At 48.4% G+C, this 14009-nt stretch overlaps 2 protein-coding genes and 1 non-coding gene across 3 annotated transcripts; 2 read left to right on the top strand and 1 right to left on the bottom strand.

Annotated features, from left to right (window-relative positions):
* The first annotated feature begins 1115 nt into the window (after nucleotides 1-1115).
* Nucleotides 1116-1529, top strand: LOC120680936 (probable L-type lectin-domain containing receptor kinase S.7). Its single transcript, XM_039962508.1, has one exon. It carries the CDS (start codon nucleotides 1116-1118, stop codon nucleotides 1527-1529), a length of 414 nt encoding a protein of 137 aa, XP_039818442.1.
* Nucleotides 1530-8660: 7131 nt separating this feature from the next.
* LOC120683640 (xylanase inhibitor protein 1-like) lies at nucleotides 8661-9828 on the bottom strand. Its single transcript, XM_039965733.1, has one exon. It carries the CDS (start codon nucleotides 9790-9792, stop codon nucleotides 8845-8847), a length of 948 nt encoding a protein of 315 aa, XP_039821667.1. The 5' UTR covers nucleotides 9793-9828; the 3' UTR covers nucleotides 8661-8844.
* Nucleotides 9829-11401: 1573 nt separating this feature from the next.
* LOC120684153 lies at nucleotides 11402-11540 on the top strand. The gene has a single exon (XR_005679133.1). It is a non-coding gene; the product is annotated as a small nucleolar RNA Z247 (small nucleolar RNA).
* The last annotated feature ends 2469 nt before the right edge of the window (nucleotides 11541-14009 follow it).

The following is a 14009-nucleotide window of genomic DNA, read 5'->3' on the forward strand; positions in this document are numbered from 1 at the left end:
CTTGTGGCCTTGCTGAGTACCAACCATAAGTGTACTCACCCTTGTTTACTACTGCTCAGAAGGAGAAAGTTGTGGTGAAGTCTTTTGAAGATGTTGCTGAGTTCTAGGCGTACGCAGCCCCCAGTCGATTGCCTATGAAGTTTGGAGCCTTCGTTTCCAGGATAAGCTATATAACTCTGATAGTCTTTTATTTGTTTTATTTTCTCTTTTACGTGATACTATTACTGATTATTCACTTATGATGTCTCTATATGTATGAAACTTGATCCTGGCATACATATAGCTATGCATTCGGTTTTCTTTTAAAAACCGGGTGTGGCACTGGCACGCGAACCAACATTCGCCGTACTCACCTCACCCCACAATCCTGGTACCCGATCTAGCCCTAGCGCGCAGTGGAGGGAAGGGCCGCCGCCACCGCGCCGTCACCTCTGCTTCGACCACATCGACCATACCGGCGACCCCGAGCCGTAGCTGAGCACATCTACAGCACAAGGACGCCGGTACTCGCCACTACACCATGTCGTCGAGCCAGCAAACCGAAGGTATTCAATCTAATCCTAGTCATTCTAGTGGTTTAGGGAAAGGGGAAGATCCTATAAGACCTAACATCCGGTAGTATATCTGAAAGGAAACTTAGAAGTACATATGTTTGGTTCCAGTTTCAGTTTAATAACATTGTTGTGTGGATGGTTCAAAGAACAAGTGCTACTACTTGACTCAATTAAAATTAACCGTTTGAGCACTCGTGATCTATCTAGTTTGGGGGACAGAAAATACATGATATTTGATAATAAGATTCTCATGAAAAGAAATACAGGCCATGTTTAATGATTGAAGCATATGAATCATGTATATTCCAAAGAAATTGGTGTAGGCAATCCAATTGCCGAAGTATAGATAGTGGCTTTTCTTGCAGCTCGGTCTAAAACATGTCAGGGGGCCATTGTAAACTTTTTACTTAACAGAACTTGCATTAGTCACCCACCAGAAGCAGCAGCAGCAGCAGCAAGAGGAAGATAGATCTAGTATTCAACAATGGCACACCCGCTACAACATTCTGAGGGACATATATAGCCACCGGCCTGTACTATGTTCACCATGAGCATGAACCAATGGTGCTGCACCGTGACATCAAGGCCAGCAACATTATGCAAGATGCCAACTTGGGTGCTCGTCTCAGCGACTTCGGTATCGCCTGCACGGTGGCTGGGGACAGGAGCTCCGTCACCGGAGTCGCCGGCACCTGGGGCTACATAGCGCCGGAATATGCAATGAGCCAAAGGGCCACACGCCAGACTGACATCTTTGCATTTGGGGTGGTCATCCTCGAGGTGGTTACAGGCAAGAAGAACAGGGATGTCCCATCTGACGATGGCCACATCTCCATTTGGGTCTGGCGGCTTTATGGGGAGGGGAAGTTGCTCGAGGCCGTGGACAAGCATCAGCTGGCCTGTCGGACCCTATTTTCGAGATCAATTGTGCTTACCATATCAGTCCCTAGATTAGTAGTTGATACACACAGATAAACAGAAATGGTACAGAAAGCCTGACATCGCATACATTTCATAACACAGAGTCTTACATAAGATTCTTACATAACGGCTCGCAGGCCGTAAACTTTATTACACGGCAGAAGCACTACGCGGTCACCCAAAACCACCGGCAAAACTTTGGGTGTAGGCGAAACCCTATCTACGCATCTTCATCTATGTCGAATTCGTCTTCTGCATCTTCTGCTGAAAAACATGATGATGGGTGGGGTTAGTACATAATGTACTCAGCAAGTCCTATCTTTTAAACAAAAGTTTATTTAGATGCATAGGGTAAGGGAAGGAAGGGCTCTGGGTTTATTTGCGGAAATGCTGTGTTTGATGCATGAGTGTGAATTTGCTATATTTCTTTTGAAAGAAGAAAGGTACGAAAAGAATATGTTTTATTATAAAGGGTTTGGCCCTGGGGAAGATACTTCAATCCCGCCAGTTCCCGTGCTTTAAAAGCACACTGCCACACTTTGGCATTATCACACAGCTTTACCCCATTTCTCGGTAACCGAGTTCGGGCATCTTTTCCAACAAACATACATACATAAACTTTTGAAAACCTAATCACTGTGACTCCACCATAGCATGCCTGAGACCGCAGGCATGACTATCCAGATAGATTTCATCTCTGCAGAGTTTGTACACTTTCTCCATATGGTGTACTTGAGTTGCATCAAGTACAACTTGATCTCGTACACGCATCGGATATATAGCCCACAACCACCACGGAACAACCAAGGGCCCAATAGCACACAACTAAAGGATATAATTCGATTTACGACACGGTACGCCACACAGGTCCCGTGCCGGGGCCATACTTCGGTACACCACACAGGTCCCGGGTCCGCTCCTGGTGTCCATTGCACCCTGCCTCCAGGTGAATTGCGGCTCTAAGCCTATGGGTTCATGACCAAGTCCATCCTAGGTCAGACATGTGGTTGCACGAAACAAATGCTAGGTGATAACCACAACGATAATCCTTATATGCTAGGGCAGACTCTCCGTAGCATATGTACAAAGTAGGTACATAGACATATCTATCCCAGCTCATAACAGTTTTTAAACCATTCTTGAACTCACACGAGAAAATGTTGTTTTGAAAATTTTTGCAGTAGCAAAGCACCTAGCCTAAGCATTTGAAATAATAATTTTAACCTAGGGTTATCAAGGGATCAGGGTGCTCAAAGATGAAGGATTGGCTTAATTAACAAATATGGGTAATTACTAACCTCGAGAAAACATTTTAAAATAACACATCATGCATAAAAAGAAAGTCCGATTTAATGTTGGTCATATTTTATGTTTGCGAAAACTTGGGTTCAATATGATCAAGGAGGGGCGATAGGACTTGCCTTCGAACTCGTCGACGGGTTCTTCTTCGTAATCCGGGTCTTCGGGATCGTTGTCGAATGCAGCGTCGTTTGAACCTACGCACGTACGTCGAACGTTACTAACGGCTCAGACGAACGTGTAAAAAACACAACAAACAAGCAAACAATGATTGAAAATAAAATTTTATTTGAGTAAATTTGGTATGGTTGCGTAGATCTTGATTTTAGAAAATGTTAGGGACAAGAATCATCGAATTTGTAAGAAAAATGAGAAAGTTATGGCTTGTGGAAGTTCTAAATCCTAGAAAAGGTGAAACCAGGGAATATTCCATAGAATATCCTCGGTCCAGGGGTCTTTTTGCAAAAACCAGGGACTTAAATGTGATTAAAATAAACTTCCGGGAGCCTACTTGTGAAAGCACACCCCCAGGACTGCGGGTTCAATATTTTAAAACTTCGGGGTTAAATTTGTAAAGTCAGGGGCTGTTTCATAATTATTTTTTAACTGCGCTGGACTGCGGGTTGATTTCTAAAAACTCAGGGGCTCTTTAGCAAAGTTTCCCGGGCGAACCGGTATCTTCTAATCGCGTGCGTCCGTTCTGGATCGGACGGCGGGGATCGCTTCTGGGCGCGAGGGCGGCGGCGCCCGGTCGCCGGGGTTCTTCCCCGTGGCGGCGCGCGGCAGGGGCTCGCCGGAGTTCACAAAAAATGGTGTTCTAGGGGTGAAATCGGCTCGGGCTTGGGTCTGGGATGAGGTACGCGACACGCGTAATCTTCCTAGGGCCTTGGCCGAGGCCTGCAAGGGGTGTAGCGCCGGGGGCAGCAGCGGGGGTGGCGTTGCGGCGGCGGAGCTCGCCGGCGTGCGCATTCGTGCTACGCCGGGGCTTTGTACCGGGGTTAAATGGGTCAGGGAGTTTGCGCGGGACAGCAGCAAGCTTAGGCAAGGCTTGCGTGGGGTCCTATGGTGCAGCAGTGAGCTCGCCACGGTGAGACCACGGCTGCGCGCGGCGGCGTCACGCCGGCGTTGGTGTTCCGGCCAGGGGGTGATCCTATACGGCTCTGGGTCTAGCCTAGCAGCAGGAGTGGGTCACGGCGAAGCTCACCTGTGTGTTGGATTGGGCAATGCGGGGTCGACGGTGGCTAATTGCTCGGCGGCGCAGAGGCGGCTGGAGAGCGGGCAGCGGTGGCGCGCGTGGCTGGCTCGACTTGGGGCAGTGAGAGTTGCTCGAGCGTGGCAAAAAGGGGCGCTCGGGAAACTTCTCTTACCATCAATGGCGGTGACGGTAGGGGCCGGGCGCGGGCAGGGAGAAGGTGAGGGGCGTGCGATTCGAGTTAGGTAGGGGCCGGGAGAGGAAGGTGGGGGCCAAGCGTGGAGAGGGCGGGGCGAGCTCAGGCTCGACCGCCACGTGGCTCAGGCAAGGGTAGGGCTGGCCGGTGCGGGAGGAAGAAGAAGGAGAGGAGGGCGCGTCCGGGCGCGGGGTGCGAATGCGCGGCCAGAGGTGGAAACGAGGAGCGGCGGTGGCGGCTGCGCGCGTGCGGGCCGGGGCGCGGACGCGCGCGCAGGGGGTTATGGGCCGGCGCGGCGCGGAGGCGGCCCAGGCGGGGAAGGGGAGGAGGCGGGTCGGGCTGGGCTGCATGGAGAGGAAAGGGAGAGGGCGGCCCAGTTGAGGTTTTAAGGTTTAAACTTTTTCAAATGGAGTTTGAATTCAAATTTTAAATGGGATTTGAAATGTTTAGGGCACAAACATGCACAACAAAAATTTATTAGAACCACAACAACTTAAAGGGCACTCAAAAACTTTTGGAAAGCTTTTTGAAAGGTTTTTGTTTCAAAAGAAAATTTTAAACTACTAGAGGGTTTAAACAAATTTTAAATGTACTTGAAGACTTCAAAATTTTATTTTGTGAATTTTGAAAAGGCTCGAAAATAGGGTGTTACATGGCCGTCGTTGTTACATTACAGATGAGGCTGAACGTCTACTGCTCCTTGGGTTGGCGTGTACCAACCCCAACCCATCCAGTCGTCGGAGCATGGTGGAAGCTGTGGAGGTCATCACCGCCGGACGTGCCTGCGTTCTTGTGGCCGCCTGAGGAGTGGCGTTCCAGCATGGACTCCGATAATAGCACAAGATCACAGAGCAATAATTTGGGTGGAATGTGGCGAGGCGAGCTGCTGCAGATCATCACCCCGGACCAGCCATCGATGGAGACTCATCAGAGCATCACCTTCTTCAGCGCGTGTTCCCGTACGTGTTAGCGCATGCAGTTCTAGTACATGTTATCTGACCTCCACTTTGAAGACACTACTGTGTGTTCAGTTCACGACTTCTCCTCCTCCAGTCACGGCGAGATATTCTTACGACTAGCAACCTTATAGGGAGAACCTTGGTGGCAGGCCTCAGAGCTCGATCTTATATCTTTTACTCTTTATTAGTGACCTAGAGTACGTATTTCAATGTATTTATTTTTCAAAATATCCATCTTACCTCTAGGTATTCCCTCTCCACCCTTTTCTCTCATCTATCTCTCCCGGCTGGACCTCTCCCACATCTCTCACTGACTGGATCCCGATTAGATGGCAGTTGTGGGCGATGATCTCCCCTCCATGTCCCCATCTCTCTGTCCTCTCCAAGGTGGCCCATCTCCCGCCCAAGCTCGCTGCGCACCATGCATGTGAGTTCCCTGGTCAAGGCTGTGGTGCCTCCACTCCAGCTCAATTTGTCCATGTAGGAGTCTCACGTCCAGGCCGAGCTGCTGGGGATGTTGGCTTTGGGGTTGGGCTCGGGCTCGGGTAGGGATTTGGCTGCATGTACTTAGTCATGTGGAGGATTAGCCATGTGTGATGCATGGTCAATAACATGCATGTTAGTTAGCCTGAGATGCGATGTGTTGGCATCGAGGCCAATAGATTAGGACCCTGCTCGTCCACGACGCGTGCAACTCGCATGGGCTGGTGGGTGTACGTGGTGTAGTGGTAGTGTCAGGTTGTTAGCCCATGTTCTATCTTTTTGCATTCAGTTTATATAAAGAAAAGAACGCTGGCCGGCCGAGACGGTGTGGCATTGGAGAAAGCATCATGTGCATTTGTGCGTCTACATGTAAGAAGGGTGAGTTCTGCTTCGACCTCTCGTCCGAGAGCCTCTATCTGAAAGTGATCGGGTGCTCTAGCCTAAGAGGGGGAGGGGGTGAATTAGGCACAATTAAAATCTTAACCTATGGCTCAAACTAGTTTGCACAAAACTTAAACTAAAACAATCTATCAAGATGTGCAACTACGGTTCACCTTAGTGTGAAACCCTCATCCCAAAAGAGTTTTGTAACCTATAGCCAATCCTAGCAAGATACTACACTAAGAAAGTAAAGGTACACAAGTTGCAATATGAAATGCGGAAGCTTAAAGGGAGGGATGAGAGGAAGCGAACTCTCGACACGAGGATTTATCCCATAGTTCGGTTTGCCACAAAGGCGCCCCTACGTCCACGTTGTTGAAGCACTCACTAAGAGTATCGCTTCCCGACAATCAAGTCTCTTCCGTGAACACAATCACGGTCACCTTGATCCCGATCTTCACTAAGGGAGATTGCCCACGAAGGAGGGGTCTCCGTCCCCCGCACAATGTCGTCGACGCCGCTCCACACCAAGTCAGAGGGTCGTTGACTTGCCGGCGAGCCACCAATTGCTCCAAGGGGCCGGCGCACCGTAATACAAGTGTGGTTCACTCTAGAACCAGCCACAAGGATCTCAACCTTGCTTGTTCACTCACTCAAGAGCTAATCTAGCACTCACACTTCACAAAGCTAGTGCTAAAACCTAAGGATATGATCAATGATCTCTTATATGGCTTGGAGGTGTTCTTGGGTGTGTATGAGATGTCTTGGGACTCCAGCCAACATCAAATGGCCGGGGGAACACATATATATAGGCCACCATGTCAAGAGAGCCGTTACTAGCCGTTGGCCAGTTTTCTGCGTAGGCATCGGAACTTCCGGTGCATAGAGCATCGGTTCTTCCGGTCACTTTGTGCTCTAAAGTAACCGTTGGCCTCTCTGACACGCTGCAGCAACTTCAGGGACCATCGGATGAACCGATGCTAGGGCGTCGGAACTTCCGGTGACACTTATCCTTCATATAGCCATTACACTTTGCTGACGTCATTGCATCGACGCATTACTCCGGTAGCCGTCGGATCTTTCGGTGCTGAAGGCTTGGCTGCTACATGTTTGACATCATCTCTAGAACATAGTACGTTGAATGCACCGATGCTTAACTTGGCCTCGTCGGTTCAACCAGTGCTTCACTCTTTCTTCACTTGATCTCCAGAGGTGCTCAGACTTGCACGGATGCTAGGGCGTCGGATCTTCCGACAACCATCGGATGCACCGATGCTTAGGCATCGGTTAAACCGGTGCCCCTGTTTTCTGCCAAACTCGTCCAATGCATCGCAGCGATCAATTGGATCCTTCAAAATTATTATATCTCCGGATTTCCACTATGCTTTGACATCTCTACGGCGGATTGGACTTGTCATCTTGATGGTGGATTGGACTTGGCGTCTCGACGATAGATTAGACATTGCGTCTTGACAATGAATTAGACATGTTGACTCATATCCATGGGACCTAAAAACTCCTACAAGTGTGATCTCACAAACTTGTTAGTCCCGTTGAATATGTTGTCACTCAATCACCAAAATCACAAACAATGGCCTAAATGGGGCCATGTTCCTTACACTATCATATCAGTGAGATTGTGAGATATATAGTTGAGTGATTCAACTCCAACATGCCAGTGCCGCCGGCACCAAACAGATAGCTGCATGCGCCATGATGCACGGGCCAAACATGCTGTCGGCGTCAAGGGAGAATCAAACATGTTGCAGGGCACTATATAATTAAAATGACTTAATAGATCTCTAACGTGTGTGAGTCTACTTCTCTATTAACCTAAGATGTGAAGAAACGTACTGATAAAATAAAAGATCCTTTTCAGCAGCTAGCATAAGGAACATCATCATTACGATCCGCAGTTGAGCACCATATATAGTTTGGAAGTGCTTGGACACGTCCCTCGCCTGCCTAGCTACTATACGCGTGGCATGTCCATGGGTTTGAGTTGAAATGAGAAGGAAGCAACTAGTGACTTGGTTGCACAAGTCAACAAACGGCCGGGTGGAGGCGTTGGATCCAAGTGATTGGTTTCGGTAGCAACAACATTAATGGAAATACGAGCAATCTAGCTATCTAGGTTAAATACGTGTCATAATGCATGTAAGAAAAAATATATCTCTTCAATCATATTACATAGTACAGTCATATTGATTTGATATCAAGAATGTTACTAATTGTTTTCCTAAAAATAGCTCTATTTATTGAAAATAAACAAAAAAAATCCTTGCATTTAAGGACAAAAACTATAGAGAGTGAAATGCACGCCAGGTCCTCAAACTTATTCTGAGGTATCATCTAGGTCCATAAACATTGAAAATTATCATTGGGTCCTTCAACTTTTTAAGTTTCATTCTAGTGTAAATCTAGGTCCACGATTTGGACCTCTTCGGTGAATAAGGATGAAAAGTTGATGGACCTAGATGATTACTTTGGAAAGTTAAAGGACTCAAATAATCACTTTTGAAGTTTATAGGCCTAGATGGTACCGTCTGATATGTTTAAGGACCTGGCATGCATTTCACTTGTATAGTAATATAGTTCATATCCTGACGAAGCCAGCAAAATCGCAGATCTGGCAAAGAGAAATCAGTTAAAATGAAAAGTAATAAGATGGATATGCCAACGATAGATATGCATCGGAGTATACAAGCGTACAAATACATCGGCTCTGTTATTGTTTGATAAAAAAAAGAAGAAAAACTCGGTTCTGCCTAGTTACTCCATTCACTACAAGTCCAGAACATGAAAGCAACTACACTGCTTCCATTTTATTATCTATTATTAATGTATAGTCAAGTCGGATTAAACACAGCCAGCATAGCTGCATGATGCCCAGCCTTTGACGGCTCTGCTGTATCCGGTCTTCTTGTCGGTGAACCTGTCCCAGACCATGACGCCACCATAGTTGGGCGCCTTCTGCACCTTGGGCAGCAGGAGGTAGTAGAGATATTTGAGGTAGACCTCGACGGGCGGCCGCGCCCCTTCCGGCACGCCGCTCTCGGCCGCGGCGAGCCCCAGGTAGACCTGGCTCCCGGGATACCTCGCCGTCCACTTCTCCCACCGGTCGACGACGCCGTTCTTGTAGGAGCACCCGTCGTCGCCGTAGAAGCGGACGTGGATGCGCTCGAACAGACCCGTCTGCAGCGCCGGCTCTAGGCTCCGGTCCGGGAACATGCACCGCGGCGTCGCCGTCAGCCGCACCCGCTTCCGGTTCCCGGCGGCGTTGATGTTGTAGCCGTCGAGGCGTCGTGCGAGCTCCTCGTAGTACTCCGGCGCGCCCTGGTCGACGTAGAAGTCGACGCCGTCGACCACGGCGTCGCCGAAGGGGCGCAAGACGCCATTGCGGCCGCCGCCGAGGTGCGCGTTCCAGAGGTGGTCCGCGACGTCCGACGCCGACGCGGTGGACGGAAGGGACTCGTCGTTGCCGCTGCCACCGCCGCCACCGATGGAGAGGAGGACCAGGACGCCCTTGGACTGGCAGTGCGTGATGTCGGCGCCGACGTCGTCGAGCTTGTGGCCAGAGAGTTCCACGCCGTACCGGTCGTGGCCCAAGACGCTGTAGAAGGAGATGGCGACGGTGTTGTACAGGCCGGTGTCGCAGGCCTCTCGCAGGGTGCCCTCGTCCTTGTTCCGTCCCCAGAACACGGACAGCTCGCCGGTCCGCTTTCCCACCGCCGTGGTAGCGAGGCAAGAGAGGAGAGCCATGGCCAGCGTGAGGGGTGGAAGCCATGAACGGCGTCGGAACGCCATGACGCGCGCCGCCGAGCTTTCCTTATGGGTATTGCAGTGCTCTGGTATACTATGCAGACTGCAGTGAGATGGGTTCTCGACATGTTGTCGTTGCAAATATATATAGAGACTGAGAGAGATCAGATGATGGTGCAGCTTGGCTGGATAGCACTGGAGCTTACCGCTTATGTGTTGGAGAGCTACTGTATATGCAAAGCAAACATGATGCAGGGGTATGTAGGTGGGAACAGGGACCTGTAGTACTTACTTCCTACATCAGAGAAAACAATGTATACTACCTAGAGTAGTATATATGCTATATGAAGGTTACTCAGTTCTACATAAAAATATAATATTTATTAACTACTCGTCACCTTGAGACTTGGGAAATCTCAAAGAGTTTACTATGGACATAAGCGAGTTGAAGCTTTATAAGTAAACACTAAGCCCTAATGAATTTCCATGACTAAATTTTTAGGGTTGCTATAAGGATATTGTTTTCCCTGTTGCCAACTAAGCTGCCATGATTTTTTTAAACTATTTACGTACCAGTTATTTTGCTCTCGAAACTATCATGGTTTTCTGAGATTATTCACTCCTCATTAGATTCTATTGAAGTTTGAGGAGAAGAAATATACTATGCCAATAATTCGAGGAGGTAAAACACACTTTGCCTACTGAACTTTCATTTCACCCGTTTCAAAAGTGAAAGGGCTGAAATCAGTCTTCATTGGTTGATAAAATCTACTCTAGCTCCTTCAACTATTAGTAGAGTCAGATTTTCTTCCTCCAACTTGTACAAGCAGTTTTCATCCCTGAACTTGTATACAAGTCTAAACTGTTAGATAAACAGGATCTATTATGTAACCAAGTGCATAATGTTTGTTGGACCGGTTGTTAGTCAATGTTGCCTTTGTTGTAGATTAGTTAGATAAGATTGTATTTATCCTGTTGTATCGCAACAACCAACAACCGGTTCCTATTCTTATGCATCAAGATGTAATCCACGCATGGGGATGTTCCATGCCTATATAAACATGCAGCCGCCGCAGCCTAGAAGGCACGGCGTTCCACCCATCTTCCGTTCCTCTGATTTTTCTCATGGTAATCAGAGCCACATCCAATTCCTTGAACCACTAAAATCACCATGGCCTCATCCTCTACTACCACCGTCAATCCTCTCATGGGGATTGTCATCTCTGAGAAACTCTCCAAGGCCAACCATGCCATGTGGAAGGCGCAGATCCTCGCCGCCGTCAGAGGATCGCGTTTGGTCAGCTATCTAACTGGTGCCAATGCCGCACCTCCCGAACAGATCGATGGGAAGGATGCTAGCGGCAAAGACACCAAGGTCGTCAACCCGACGTACGACGTCTGGTTTGCCACCGACCAACAAGTCCTGAGCTTCGTCCTGGGATCCCTGGGACGTGAAGTTCTCGCCCAAGTCGCTGCCAAGGAGACGGCAGCAGAACTTTGGTCTGCGATCGAGGCAATGTACTCATCGCAGAACCGTGCGCAGGTCGTCAACACTCGACTCGCCCTCTCCACGGCTCAGAAAGGGAGCCAATCTATCACGGAGTACGTCGGCAAGATGCGCACACTCGGAGATGAGATGGCCGCTGCCGGCAGACCCATCGAAGATGAAGAATTGGTCGAGTACATCCTTACTGGACTTGACATGGAGTACAACCCCGTCGTCACCTCCATCCTTTCCAGGAAGGATCATGTCTCGGTAAATGAAGCCTACCAACAACTTCTTGCTTTCGAAATTCGTATGGAACTCATGACAGGAGGCAATGGATCCTCGGCCAATATGGCCAATCGAGGACGTGGCAATGGCCGTGGACGTGGCGGTGGCCGCGGACGCGGCTCTGGACGTGGTGGCGGCTACAGCAACACCGCATCCAACAATCAGCGCCAAGGCGATGGAAACGGTGCTGGTCGCGGCAACTTTGGTCGCGGCAACTACTCCAACAAGGGCGGCAACTCCAGTAGTCGTCCCCTGTGTCAGGTGTGCCTGAAGACAGGACACACCGCCAACCGGTGTTGGCATCGGTTTGATGAGAACTACGTCCCCGAAGAGCGTCATGTGGCTGCTGCTGTCGCCTCCTACAACATCGACACCAATTGGTACACAGACACAGGAGCCACCGATCATGTCACCGGCGAGCTAGAGAAGCTGACGACTCGGGAGAAATACCATGGCTCGGAACAGATCCACACCGCCAGCGGTGCAGGTATGCAAATTAAACATACTGGTCAGTCTGCAATTTGTACCCCAAATCGTGATCTTCATCTTAGCAATATTCTACATGTTCCCGATGCCAAAAAGAATCTTGTTTCAGTTCATCGTCTTACCTCAGATAACAATGTCTTTTTGGAATTCCATCCTAATTTCTTTCTTATAAAGGATCGGGACACGAAAAGCACTCTGCTTAAAGGGACATGCCACAAGGGATTGTATCCCATTCCATCCTCGTCAGCATCTAAGCAAGTCTTTGGAGTCAATAAATTGTCTATCGACAGGTGGCATAGTCGATTAGGGCATCCTGCTATTCCCATTGTTCAAAAAGTTCTTAAGAATAGTGAACTTCCTTATTTATTTGATTCAAATAATAATTCAGTGTGTAATGCTTGTCAACAAGCAAAAAGTCATCAGCTTCCATACCCGAAGTCTACCAGCATATCTACTCAGCCTCTACAACTTATTTTCTCTGATGTTTGGGGTGCTGCACCTGAATCTGTTGGCAGATATAAATACTATGTGAGTTTCGTTGATGATTTTAGCAAATTCACATGGATCTATCTTCTGAAATTTAAATCTGAGGTTATTCAAAAATTTCGGGACTTTCAACACTTGGTTGAAAGGCTCTTTGATAGAAAAATTATAGCAGTACAATCAGATTGGGGAGGTGAGTATGAGAAGCTTAATTCCTTTTTCACTAATATTGGCATCTCTCATCAAGTTTCCTGTCCACATGCCCATCAACAAAATGGATCTGCCGAGCGCAAACATAGACATATCGTGGAGGTCGGCTTATCTCTTTTGGCGCATGCTCACATGCCCTTGAAATTCTGGGATGAAGCTTTCTTGACTGCCACATATCTCATAAATCGAACCCCTAGTAAGATTCTTAACTACTCAACTCCCCTTGAGCGCCTCTTTCATGTAAAACCCGAGTATACTTCCCTGCGTGCTTTTGGATGTTCTTGTTGGCCAAATTTACGACCATATAATCAACACAAGCTTGCTTTTCAATCTAAAGAGTGTGCCTTCCTTGGATACAGTAATCTTCATAAAGGCTTCAAGTGTTTAGATATATCCACGGGAAGAGTTTACATCTCTCGCGATGTTGTCTTTGATGAGAATGTTCTTCCTTTTTCCAAATTGCATCCAAATGCAGGAGCACGCCTGCGCTCAGAAATTCTTTTACTTCCTCCATCCTTGCTCAATCAATCGGTTGGGGAACAAACTGCGGATGATCATATGTTTAATGGTGCTAATCACAACCTTTCTGGTACACAAAGTGGTGTTGTGTAGCAAAATGCAGGTCCGGGTGCTCACAGCGGAGAAGATCCGCCTAGCTTTCTGCGCACGCCTGCGTTGGGATCAGTCCCAGATCCTGTTGGTGCGCCGGAGGCTCCGTCTGCTGCTCAGGGCTCCCCGGCTTCTCTGACCCAGTCATGTGGCGCCACACAAGGGGGGACAGCGGCACCTCCTTCTGCACCACCAATACTGGCCGAACTGCCGGCAGGATCTTCACTGGGATCGGTGCCCGACCCACCTGATGGCGATTCTGCTGGATCTTCTACTCCATCTGCTCCTGCGGCTTCAGAACAGCAAGCTGATCGCCCCCGGACAGTCTTCAAGCAGGTATTCGTAAGCCTAAGGTAATTACCGATGGACGGATTCGGTACAGTTGTTTTACAGCTACTGGTGAGCCACAGCATGTTGAGGAGGCCCTCGGCAGTAATCATTGGAAGGAAGCCATGGATGCAGAGTATAATGCCTTGATGAAAAATAAAACATGGCATTTGGTTCCTCCAAAGAAGGGCAGTAATATTATTGATTGCAAGTGGGTTTATAAGACCAAGCTAAAGGCAGATGGGAGTCTTGACAGGTATAAGGCCCGACTTGTAGCAAAGGGATTCAAACAAAGGTATGGCATTGATTATGAGGATACATTTAGTCCTGTAATCAAGATGTCAACTATTAGAGCCATTCTTTCAGTAGCAGT

The sequence above is a fragment of the Panicum virgatum genome, chromosome 7N (genome assembly GCF_016808335.1).
Source record: "Panicum virgatum strain AP13 chromosome 7N, P.virgatum_v5, whole genome shotgun sequence".
NCBI lineage: Eukaryota > Viridiplantae > Streptophyta > Magnoliopsida > Poales > Poaceae > Panicum > Panicum virgatum.

What these genes read in the sequence shown, in the direction of transcription:
- LOC120683640 (XM_039965733.1), bottom strand. Translation starts at nt 9,792, where the DNA reads ATGGCGTTCCGACGCCGTTCATGGCTTCCACCCCTCACGCTGGCCATG.
- LOC120680936 (XM_039962508.1), top strand. Translation starts at nt 1,116, where the DNA reads ATGGTGCTGCACCGTGACATCAAGGCCAGCAACATTATGCAAGATGCC.